Source organism: Aquarana catesbeiana, linkage group LG04 (assembly GCF_042186555.1).
Source record: "Aquarana catesbeiana isolate 2022-GZ linkage group LG04, ASM4218655v1, whole genome shotgun sequence".
Lineage (NCBI taxonomy): Eukaryota > Metazoa > Chordata > Amphibia > Anura > Ranidae > Aquarana > Aquarana catesbeiana.
Genome location: NC_133327.1, coordinates 248,779,989 through 248,792,637, shown reverse-complemented (window position 1 = coordinate 248,792,637; position 12,649 = coordinate 248,779,989). Strand labels below are relative to the sequence as shown.

The window sequence follows — 12,649 nt, the reverse complement described above, 5'->3', positions numbered from 1 at the left end:
TTTTTTTAATCTACAGTATTTAATCCTGGTGGTCTAGCTGATTTTTTTTATGAGGAAGTAAAGAAGACTCTGAATAGGTTCTCCCTTTCTAAGTCATAAGTGAAGGTTGCACATGCTCAAATTGCCTAGCAATGTCTTTAGTGTATGTGGAATTGCCGTGCTTTTAGGCTTGTTTGTTTTAAACCAAAATTAAAATAATTATTTTTGCTTAATGTCTGTATATGTCACTTACATTCTGTATATGCGATTCATCTGTGCTTTTTTCTACTGGCTGACAAGTGAATGATGCTGAAGAACCATCTTTAGGCTCACAAGCTTCCAACAGGAGTAAACTGGAAGCATCAGGTACCATGCCAGAGTTTAGTCCAACTGTGCATGCCGTCTGAAGGTTATCACCTGGTAACATACAAAGATGTTGTGATTATGATAATGGTAATAATATTAATAATAATAACAATTGCTAAAATTAAGGCCCCTTTCACACGATATCGACCGTTCAGGTCCGCCTGTCAGTTTTGACAGCGGACCTGAACGGGCGCTCCATGTTAGCCTATAGAGCGACGGATGTCAGCGGAGACATGTCTCCGCTGACATCCGACCCGGTCCAATCCGCTAAAAGCAGACGGATGGCTCTACGTCCAGGTCCGTCGCTGGGGGATTGGATCGGGTGAGATCTGATGAAAACAGACATGCTGTCCGTTTTCATCCAATCCCTCCATAGGCAGCAGCGGCGCCTGACAAGCCCCTCCTTGCTCAGTGAGCAGAGAGGGACCTGTCATCCGCCAGCTCAGCTGAGATCAACGGAGAGATCTCCTGCTGACCTGGCGGACCGAGGCGGGCTCCGTGGAATGAGCCGTAAGTGTTGCAAAAAAGACCAAAAAAACAAAAACAAAGTTATATTTCTCTTTAATTGCATTGTTCAACAATATAGTGTTCTCTAAACAGAAAACATAGTTGATGTATTATATTGAAAGAAAGAAAACAGAAGGTAATAGAGATATACAGATTTACTGTGATGAAAACAGATACAAAAAAATAGTGAGTGAACAGGTTCACTTAGCCCACCATGCACACCGGTGCAACTTGTCATCTGATTTTAAGGTCCAAATCACATGACAAATTGCACCCAATTGTCGGCATATGAACTGTTCAAATCAGTGTGACTCTGACTTTGCGGTGCAGCATTGATTTGAAAAAAAGGTTCCTGTACTATTTTTTGTGATTTCAGGTGCAGCTTGCATGGACATCTGTGCATGAATTTGCACAGATGTCAGCCAAGTCGCACTTGACGTCACACTGACCCGTAGCTTTGAAATCATGTGACTTTAAGTGAAGTCACACAATTTCAAAGTTGGATTCAGTGTGAACGGAGCCTTATTGCCATTTCCACAAGCTGCATATGCTTTTCACATGCTTTGTACCCTTAAGTCTCGTACACACGATCGGATTGTTGGCCAACAAAACCGTGGACTTTTGTCCGAAGGGCGTTGGCCCAAACTTGTCTTGCATACAAATGGCAAGGACTTGTCGGCCAACAAACATGAACGTAGTGACGTACTACGTGTTTTTTCAGCTCTTTAGCGCCACCCTTTGGGTCCTTCTGCTAATTTAGTGTTAGTTGAAGTTGGTGAGTGTTGATTAGCACTTTTCATTTCGTGCTTTTCATATGGCGCTTTTCAGTTTGCATTTTTCAGTTCGCGCTTTTCAGTTTGTTTCTGAACGACCGTTCGTCAACCAGCCATGATGCGGAATCAGAGGAGATAACGTGTTATTTATTATTGGCCATGGAGTTATTGCTTTGACCCAAGTCCAGTCCAGGAACAGAAGGAGGAGGATTTCTTGTACCAAAAATTGGTTGCTTTATTAATCATGACCAATTATGTCATATGCCTTTGCTGCGGGAGCTCCAGGACAATAATCCGGATGATTTTCTCCGGATGACGGACCCCTGCTTTCACCAACTCTTGGCATTGTTGACCCCCTATATTTAAGAAGCAGGACACATGCATGAGGCTTTCATTTTATTTTTTGTTTGAATAATGATTTGATTTGTTTTCTTTTTTTTAATGCATAATAAAAAAATTGTGTAGAATAATACTTGGCTATGTGTTTTACTTCAAATGACAGTTTGGGAGTAGGTAGTTACATTTTAAAAAATACAATATGAAATTAACAAAGAACAACAACACAGTTGTATTTTTGATTAAACAAAAAATACGGGATAATGGTGTTGTCGTAACTTGCCCAAAAAAATAAAAAAACATAATAATATTATTCTTGATGTCACTAGAAATAAAAGCCTTTTTGAATACGTTAAGCAGCTTCATTATTATCCCATTAAAGAAGAAGAGAATGTGCGCTGCATTTCGACATTTCATAATTTGCCACGTCACGAATGTTAATTCTTCATTACGAACGCTAGTTTATAAGACCGACCGCTTCTGGCTCGTCCTTGCTTCCGAGCATGCGTGTTTGTACTTTGGACTTTTGTCCGACGGACTTGTGTACACACGCTCGGTAAATCCGACAACAGTCATTTGTCCGCGGAAAATTTTAAAGCCAGCTATCTGCTATCCAACATTTGTCAGCGGAAAATCCAACAAAAGTTGTCCGATGGAGCCTACACATGGTCGGATTTTCCAACAACAGCCTATCATCACACATTTCCCGTCAAAAAATCCGATCATGTGTACGAGGCTTAACTGCTCTGTTTCGCCACTGAAACCAGAGAGGAAGATTTGTATTGGTTTCATGTTGTGATTTGGCCCTGCCCTGTCTCAATGTGACAGCCCTGGGTGCATGAGCAGCCAATCATCATGCACCAGTACTGTCATGTGCAAGAAAGGGGAATCACCTTGATTATCAAGTCTGAATAAAATCCTTACCTTGTCTAGCAGACAATTTTTAGCCATTGTGACAAACGGATAATAAACCATGATGTTATACAGACATAGCTACACAAAAGTACAATAAAGCACATACTATTTCAATACACAGATGTAGTCCTACCTGTCACCATGATTGTTCTTATGTTAGCAGTTTTTAGTTCGTGGAGAACTGGTTTTGTTTCTGGCTTAAGGCTATTCTCCATTATCAAGAATCCGAGAAAAAAAAGATCATATTCCACCTCTTCCCTGTAAATATATTTATTTTATCATAGTATATGTATTACTGTGGAAAAAAAGCTACATTTACTGTACATTAGCCAAACTTCAATTACTTCTTGCAGTGTTTCTCAACTCCAGTCCTCAAGTACCCCCAACAGGTCATGTTTTCAGGATTTCACGGCTGTGGTAATTGCTGAGGCTGGGTTTACACTAGTGCGACATACGCTCTGACATTGGGAACTCATGTCGCATGACGTGTTAAAATCAATGTTTCCCTATGGGAGCCATCCTAACTGGTCCGACACAAGTCGTTCCGACTTTAGAAAAGCTCCCTGTACTACTTTGGTCCGACTTTGATCCTACTTCAGCCCATTGACTATCATTGAAGTCGGATGAAAGTCGGATCGCTGTCTCGCATAATCCGACTTTGGCATCTGACTTGTGCTCAGATGATCTTGAGGGGGAACACTGCGCCAAATTTTAAATAAAAAAATGGCATGGGTTCCCCCTCCAAGAGCATACCAGGCCCCTGGATCTGGTATGGATTTTAAGGGGAACCCCCTAGGCCGAAAAAACGGCGTGGGGGTCCCCCCAAAATCCATACCAGACACTTATCTGAACACACAGCCCAGCTGGTCAGGAAAAGGGGTGGGGATGAGCGAGCGCCCCCCCTCCTGAACCGTACCAGGCCGCATGCCCTCAACATGGGCCGGTGGGTGCTTTGGGGCATGGGGGCGCCCTGTGCTCCCCACCACAAAGCATCTTGTTCCCATGCTGATCAGTACAAGGGCCTCTTACCGACAACCTTGGCCGTTGGTTGTCAGGGTCTGCAGGTGGAGGGCTTATCGGAATCCGGGAGCCCCCTTTAATATGGGGGCCCCCAGATCCTGGCCCCCCACCCTATGTGAATGAGTATGGGGTACATCGTACCCCTACCCATTCACCTAGGGAAAAAAAGTGTCAATAAAAAAACACACAACAGGTTTTTAAAGTAATTTATTAGGCAGCTTCGGGGGTCTTCTTCCACTTTTGGGGGTCTCTTCCTTCTTCTCCGCGCTCTCCAGCTTCTTCTCCGCACTCTCCGGTTCTTCTCCCGCTCTCCTGTATCTTCTGCCGGGCTCCTCCGCTATCTTCTGCTCTTTTGCCAGCTCTTTTGCTAGCGGTGGCCCGGTCTTCTCCGCCGTCTTCGTCCCTCTTCTCTTCTTCCGATGATGACATGATGCTCTCTCCCACTGTAATGCCGTGTGTGCGGTCTGCAATGACTTATATAGGGATGGGGTGTGGTCACTGGGTGATGTCACCCGGTGACCCCGCCCCTTATTACGTCACAGTCCCGGGGCATGATGGGACTGTGACGTAATAAGGGGCGGGGTCACCGGGTGACATCACCCAGTGACCACGCCCCATCCCTATATAAGTCATTGAGGACCGCGCACACGGCATTACAGTGGGAGAGAGCGTCATGTCAACATTGGAAGAAGAGAAGAGGGACAAAGACGGTGGAGAAGACTGGGCCACCGCTAGCAAAAGAGCCGGCAAAAGAGAGGAGATAGCAGAGGAGCCCAGCAGAAGATACCGGAGAGTGGGAGAAGAACCGGAGAGCGTGGAGAAGAAGCCGGAGAGCGCAGAGAAGAAGGACCCCCGAAGTCAGAAGAAGACCCCCGGAGCTGCCTAATAAATTATTTTAAAAACCTGTCTAGTGTGTTTTTTTATTGAAACTTTTTTCCTAGGTGAATGGGTAGGGGTACAATGTACCCCATACTCATTCACATAGGGTGGGGGGCCCCCTTATTAAAGGGGGCTCCCGGATTCCGATAAGCCCCCCGCAAACAGACCCCAACAACCAACAGCCAGAGTTGTCGGGAAGAGGCCCTTGTCCTCATCAACATGGGGAGAAAGTGCTTTGGGGTGGGGGGCGCAGGGCGCCCCCCTGTCCCAAAGCACCCACCACCCATGTTGAGGGCATGCGGCCCGGTATGGTTCAGGAGGGGGGGGCGCTCGCTCATCCCCACCCCCTTTCCTGACCGGCCGGGCTGCGTGCTTGGATAAGGGTCTGGTATGGATTTGGGGGGACCCCCACGCCGTTTTTTTCTGCGTAGAGGGTTCCCCTTAGAATCCATACCAGACCCAAGGGCCTGGTATGCCCCTGGAGGGGGAACCCATGCCGGTTTTTTATTTAAAATTTGGCATGGAGTTCCCCCTCAAGATTCATACCAAACACAGTGCCTGGTATTGGCGGGGATCCGAGTCGGATCCCCATTCATTGAAAGGCGGACACATGTCGGCTTCAAGTTGCAGGGCAAAGTTGGATCCAAAGTAGGAGGGCTGTTGTGTCGCATCAGTGTGAACCCAGCCTAATAAGGCAGTGAAACTGATTAAATCACCTGTGGCAAGGCAAGGAATAGCGGTGACATCGTGATGCCCGCGGAGGGTGTAGGACAATTGTTTGGTTCCAAATGCCTGTGAATATTTTTCTGCTGTAAGTAGACCTTTTAATAAACTCATGTGCTTTTAATTGAATGAGTCTTTTCCTCTTCCATTGGCATATCATTTTACCAGGTCTGAGGTTCCCTAAAGGATAATATATGCAGTGACTCATATCATTGGCATCCAGTAAGCAGGCTGAACAAGACTTACTCACTGAAGCGCTTACAGACCTTGACCGGTCTAATCATCTGGTAAGAGGATATATTGCCCTGTCTATCCTTTGGGGAGCACTGGGTTGTTGCACCTGTTGAGAATTGAAGGACACTTTCTTTTCTTCACTTTATGGACACTTTATTTTATTTTAAATTTTTATTCATAAATTTGTATTTCTTTTGTGGATTCCATGTATTTTACACTTATCAGTAATGAAGGTTGATACATCACATATGTGACAGAGCAACATGGAAAGCCTGAAAACATGACCTGTTGGGGGTACTTGAGGACTGGAGTTGAGAAACATTGACTTAGTGCACGGGGGCTCAACCGGTGACCCTCCAGCAGTTGCAAAACTACAAGTCCCATCATGCCTCTGCCTTTGGGAGTCATGCTAACTCTCAGCCTTGCAATGCCTCATGGAACTTGTAGTTCTGCAACATCTGCCGGGCCACAGGTTGAGCACCCATGACTTAGTGGATGGTCTGTTCAGAAGCAAATCTTGTAGATATGAAAATGTGATTCTGTGAACTGTACTTTTCAAAATCACCTGAATATGATCATTTCTGTCATGCCTTTTTATTAAATATGAGATGGTCAGTGCCTGGATGCTACACCATTTTTAATTGATTGATAATAAACAATTTGGCAGCCTGAGCTTCTGCAATTAGCACATGAAGGTGTAATGCAGGTCAATTTACAGTTATTACAGCTATGTAGGCAGTTTACTTGTTCTGTTTTTTATTCCAACCCACCATTATTATTATTAAAAATAATTATTTTACAAAACCCAGTATGTCCACTCCCTTTCTCTCAGACATAGCAGCTTGGCAGACAATGTATGTAGGGTAATATCCCTAGTTAGCACAAATGTTTCCCATGCTTTATTATTACCACTCTGTACTTCCATGAAAATTAGATTGCTTTTGCAAGAGGAAATGTTTGTATCCCCCACCCTCTCAAAATCAAAATAGAGTACATGCCCAAGTTTTCAAAAAGAAAACAAAAAAGTAAATCATAGTTTTTGCCCTGTCTTTTCCATCCCTTGTCGTCAATTTAATAATATGCGAAAACTGACATATCTGCTTCTATTGAGAGTCATGGTCTAGAAGATTCCCTTACTCTGATTTGTTAATCATGAGAATCACTATAAGAGGCCCAATAGTGTAGCCAACTACAGGAGGAAGACAAGCTGTTCTTCCTTACCAGGCTGGTCAAATGCTAATGACAGTATCAGATAACATCAATATGGATGCACGTTTGCTCACTCTCTTGGTTTAGGGGTAGCAGCTGGTATGCCCTATGTTCCAGGTTCATGAATCTAATGAGGCCAGCTATGATGCACTATTTTTTAATTTTTTTTAGGGAACAAAATGGTTCTGTTTCATGAATTTTAAAAATGATGCACCAGTGTTATTTAAATCCATGCAAATACGTTTGCTTACCACTATCTCTAACATCATGCAAGGGGCACATAGTCTAGTAATAGTTTATTGCTATGAAGTTCTTCCATCTATGAAATACAACTGTGGTCAAAAGGTGGCAATCAACATTTCTTGTAATACGACAAAGCACTTAATATGTATTAACTTAAACAGTACTTACCTTTTTAACATCTCTACTTCATCCTCATTTATATCTAAGTTTTTATATGCCATCCCTATGACACGGAAACCTTGCACTGTATACTGGTTGAGTACATATAAGAAATTGATTGGCACTGTTTAAAAATATAAAATATAAAATCATCCACAGTTGAAAGTAGATTTTTTATTTAAAGAAATTTTACCTAAAAAACATTCTGGCTAAGCATCTCCCTGTGTTTTCTATCATAAAAGAAAGCCGAGGTTTTGGCACATATGAGTATGCTGTGCTATAAGTTTGTCCTAGTGAACCATCAAATTCTGTTATTTTATTTTTTCCAGTAAAAAAAATGATATTTGTACTCACCATAAAACCCTTTTGTGAAGTCCATTGAGGGACACACAAAGTCTTTTATGTTTGAGACATCCAAAAGTAGTACAACACAGCGAATGCACACCAACAGGCCCAAGAAAAACAATAGAGAACTGTGGACTGTCTGCAACTCAAAGAACTGCCTGAAGGACCCTACACCTTATATCAGCTGAGGCCTCAACATCCAGTTGGTAGAACTTAGAGAATGGGTAAACAGAAGAACAGAGGATACCCCTGCATATCTAAAAAAAAAACATTTTCTTCATGCTGAAAACAAACAAGAAGCATTCACAGATCTAGTAGACAGCATACAGTGAAAGGTGGAATAATGATCTGCCTGATCCAAGTAAAAATGGTAGAATGGGAAGCTGAAGCACCCTTCCATGTTCATCCAGGATGATAAAAGAGAATTCATCTTCTTGAAACAATAGCTTAGAGCTAGATTCTCACAGCCCAAATCACTTCTAGACAGTGCAGGGAAAATTCCTTTGGGTGAAATGAAGCCAGACATGGGGAAGGAAGAGCAATGTCCTCATTTAAGTGAAAGGCAGAAACTTGGCAGTAAGAGTAGAGAAAGGAATGTGTAAGGAACATCGCACCAGCCACCAGGCTAATGTGCATGTGCATAATCATGCACAATGCACATGTTTACTGCACAGAAACCTAACTGGACGTGTGACTTTGCACACACACATACTTTACGTGCAAGCATGCAGGCACGTCCACCACAGATACTGACACCAAGTGGGCCATTTAAACCTGAGCTCTGCATAGGACCATTGCTGAATGATTTTTATATCTGGGTTCCTGCAATTGCTTATCCTAAACCTTATGCTTGACATTGTTATTGACACAGCTTCTTCTGACCTGCTTCTGGATTATCCTTGTTTGCCTATGTATGCCGTTCATCTCTGTTATTGACCTCAGTCTGCATTTTTGACTCTGTACTTAGTTGCCTGCACATTGCTAACCCTAACTTGTTCCTGACCTTGATTTTGCCTACAATTTGATGTTTTCCTACTCAGCCCTTACAGAATCCAGCTTGTGACTTGATTCTGCTCACAAATGAACTTGTATTCTAGGTGCCCTACTCAATATATTTTTGCTTGTCTGATACCACCACTCCCAAGTTCCAGTCTTCAGTTTCAGCTACCTGGCACTGGTGCCCTTCCATTCCACTGCGCCCTTGCAGACCCCATCTCAACTGCCAAGGTTACTTGAATAGGAACTGTGCAAGAGACCATCCTTTTTATCTTGGGTTCAGGTATGGGACAGAATGTCTCTGATGGGTTCAAACAGTAAATTCTGAAGTGCAGAAAGACCCACAGAGGAGCAAACATTGGAGCTACATAAGAGACTCCCTGTAAAAGGTCTCAATCATAGAATCCCTGACACAAAACAGAAGAGGCTGAAAACTAACCACTGAGAGTATTGAGAGCCAGATGCTGGTTCACACCCAGCTGCACAGCTGCAGGGAAAAGGGGATTCGTTCCATGGATAAACTCCTAAAGTGAAAACTCTGTGACTCACACCAAGTAATGTATGTCTTCTACATCTGATGATAGACCCTGCATGAGGTAGGCTTCCTAACTTTAACATTACAAGTATGACAGATTCAGAAATGCCTTTGTCTCCAAAAGCCAGCCACCATAAAGCAGAATGATATATAATTCCTTGAGAAAGAATATCTTGACTGTCTTGCAGAGTCCACAAAGTCTCCACCAGGATTCTTACCAGGAGGACATGCCACATCTGCCAGGGTCAATCCAGAGCAATGAGGATTACTGTAATGTTCTCCATATTGATCATGAAAAGCAAATGAGAAAGAAGTTTTAAGAGAAGAAAGGCATATTTTAGGGTTACGGATCCCATAGAGCCAGCAGAGCATCCAATTCTTCTACTACAGGATCTGTGTATCTGGCTATAAACCTGTCCTGTGTGCTGTTGAACCTATAGGCCAGGAGGTCCACATCTGGTGTTCCCCGCTTGTGTGTGGGCACTGCTCTCTATCCTAGGAGCTACCAGCTAGGGAAGTCTGCCTGCCAGTTGTCCATACCTGGAATAAACATGGTGGAGGCTGGAGCATGAAGTTCTGCCCAGGAGAGGATTTGTTGTATAGCTTTTGTCACAGCAAGAGTTCTGACTCCTCCATGATGTAAGCCACTGTCCTGGTGTTGTGGGACTTAAAGGAACACTAAAGTTAATTTTTTTTTTTTTTTAAATAACAAACATGTTATACTTACCTCCACTGTGCAGCTCATTTTGCACAGAGTGGCCCCAAACGTGGTCTTCTGGGGTCCCTCTGCGGCTGTCTTTGTTCCCCCCCGCAAGGACTCAACACTTTCATGCGAGCTCTCTCGCATGGTGTTGAGTGCTTGCGGGCGTGCTCCCGTGATACAGCCAGCGGCCATAGCCGCTCACTGTATCACTCGGCCCCGCCCCCCGACACGCCGCGTCATTGGATGTGATTGACAGCAGCGCGAGCCAATGGCTGCGCTGCTTTCAATCCATCCACTGTGACCAATCAACAGCCAGGCTGAGTGGCGAAGAGGTTGTCGGGAGTAAGCGCGGGACTTTCAAGGGGTCAGGTAAGTAAAATGGGGGGCTGGGGGGGCCGGTATTGTCAGATGTTTAGAATGCATTAAGGTGAAAAAACTTTTACCTTTACAACCCCTTTAATCCAAATCAAATGACCTACCAGAAGGATGGTCCGATGCTGCAGAGACAGCTGAAAACCTAAAGGTCCATGTTGATCAGGAGTTACACTTTTGTGATAACCAAGTCCCCTGCACAGAAACCAATAGTTCCTAGTTCCCTGCATGTTGGCATTCATTGTAAAGATCTTCAGTAAATAGGAAGGAAGGAAGGAAGGAGTTCCCCAGTATCAGAGTCAGATTCCTGAGCTACCAAGCTAAGGAAATCCTGACCCTTAGTGTCAACCAAATTAGTCTGTTCAGAGACTGGACTGAATTGTCCCATAATAACAGAATATTGTGTTGTACGAGTCTGGAGTGAAACTGGGCAAAAAAGAATGCCTCAAAGGAGGCTACCATCAGACCCAAGACTGGCATGCAAAAGAACAGAGTCAGATGATCTTGGACTAGAGAATTTTAATTTGAGATTGGGCAGTGTGAAACTTCTCTTGTGGAAAACACACTCTGGCCAGTGCTGTGTGCAGAATTAGACAAGAACACTCCATTGATGAGTTGGTAATGAGTTGGTCAATCCTGAAGCAGGAGCAGAGAAACAAAAAGGTTGTTTCTTTACCAAAAGAGGGAGAAGACTTTCAGTCTTTGCCTAATGCCGCGTACACACGGTCGGACTTTTCGTCTACAAAAGTCCGACAGCCTGTCCGACATACTTCCGACGTACCTTCGGCGGACTTGCGGCAGACTTTCTTACGAACGGACTTGCCTACACACGACCACACAAAAGTCCGACGGATTCGTACGTGATGACGTACACCGGACTAAAATAAGGAAGTTCATAGCCAGTAGCCAATAGCTGCCCTAGCATGGGTTTTTGTCCGTCGGACTAGCACACAGACGAGCGGATTTCGGGGTCCGTCGTACTTACGACGTAAAGATTTGAAGCATGTTTCAAATCTAAAGTCCGTCGGATTTGAGGCTAAAAAAGTCCGTTGAAAGTCCGGAGAAGCCCACACACGATCGGATTACCAGCCAGCTTTAGTCCGTCAGCGTCCGTTGGACTTTTGTAGACGAAAAGTCCGACCGTGTGTACGCGGCATTAGGCTTTTTCCACTGAGGAAGGTGGATACTACTGCCACTATTAGCATCCTTAATAATGGCATTTAGTGTAGGCCCAAGGACATGCTGTTCCGAAAAGGCCATGTGGAGCAGACGCTTCTTAGATACAGGTTCAGCAGTGCAGGGCTTCACCCATACTGTCCCCTGTATGTGTACAGACAGGAGACCCATGTGGCAGATGGGATGGGAAGCCTCCACAAGCCCATAAACACAGGTTCAGCACACTTCATACAGCAACAGACCATGAAAAGTGAGTGACAGGGGGCGCTGTGTGATTATAATATATACCTTATCTTAAAGACCATATGACATGGAATAAAGTGACATGTGCAATAGAAGTGCTGCGTGAGGAATCTAATATCTGCCAGAAAAAAAGCTCTAGGATATAAATTGATTGAAATATAAAGTGCAACAATATATATACCAATGTGACAAATCTTTCTAAAAAAAATATTAAGAATAAAACATAATATGAATTGATGGTGACTTAAATCTTGATGGCAGAAAAGAAATTCTTCACTGTAAACATAAAACACCCTCAGAAGTGCTCAGATATGAAAACTGCTCACCAGCTGGGATCTGGAAGTGGCGTAACCAGAAGCGCCTTTAGCGTACGTTTCGTAAGGATTACGTCATCAGGAAGCGCCCTGATGACGTAATCCTTACAAAACATACGTTGTGGCGCTTCCGGTCATGCCACTTCCGAATTCCAGCTTCTGGTTTCTCCCTCAGCACGAGTGGAATGCACACCAGCTTGGACGTGTGCCCAGCGGTGAGCCCAGCGGTGAGCAGCTCCCATATTGCAATTCATGCAAGCTATCCTCAGTGCCAGGCCAAGGTCCCTACAAATGTAAGCAGGCACCCTGTCGTTTGTATACGATTTATATAATAAACAGTATTGCGCCATGGATTGTCCTTTTGTTTTCCTTATGAGATTATTTGGAGGAAAGGAGGACACAGTACAGAGATCTCATCCACTAACCAAGGGTTCATAAAATCGTCTTTTTAATTAAAGAGGTTATATTCATCTGGTGATCAGTTTTCATATCTGAGCACTTCTGAGGGTGTTTTATGTTTACAGTGAAGGATTTCTTTTCTGCCATCAAGATTTAAGTTACCATCAATTCATATTATGGACTTTACCACTGTTTTATTCTTAATATTTTTTTAGAAAGTTTT

General features: G+C 43.8%; 1 protein-coding gene across 3 annotated transcripts in view; it reads right to left on the bottom strand.

Moving 5' to 3' along the window:
- Positions 1-12,649, bottom strand: part of LOC141139850 (probable cation-transporting ATPase 13A5) — a 356,120-nt gene that overhangs the window by 153,835 nt on the left and 189,636 nt on the right. For all 3 annotated transcript variants that reach the window (XM_073626380.1, XM_073626382.1, XM_073626381.1), the window contains exons 17-19: positions 7,353-7,467; positions 3,010-3,134; positions 233-396 (exon numbers count right to left, since the gene is read on the bottom strand). In XM_073626380.1, the coding sequence (XP_073482481.1) occupies positions 233-396; positions 3,010-3,134; positions 7,353-7,467 (404 nt within the window). The remainder of the gene's footprint in view (positions 1-232; positions 397-3,009; positions 3,135-7,352; positions 7,468-12,649) is intronic.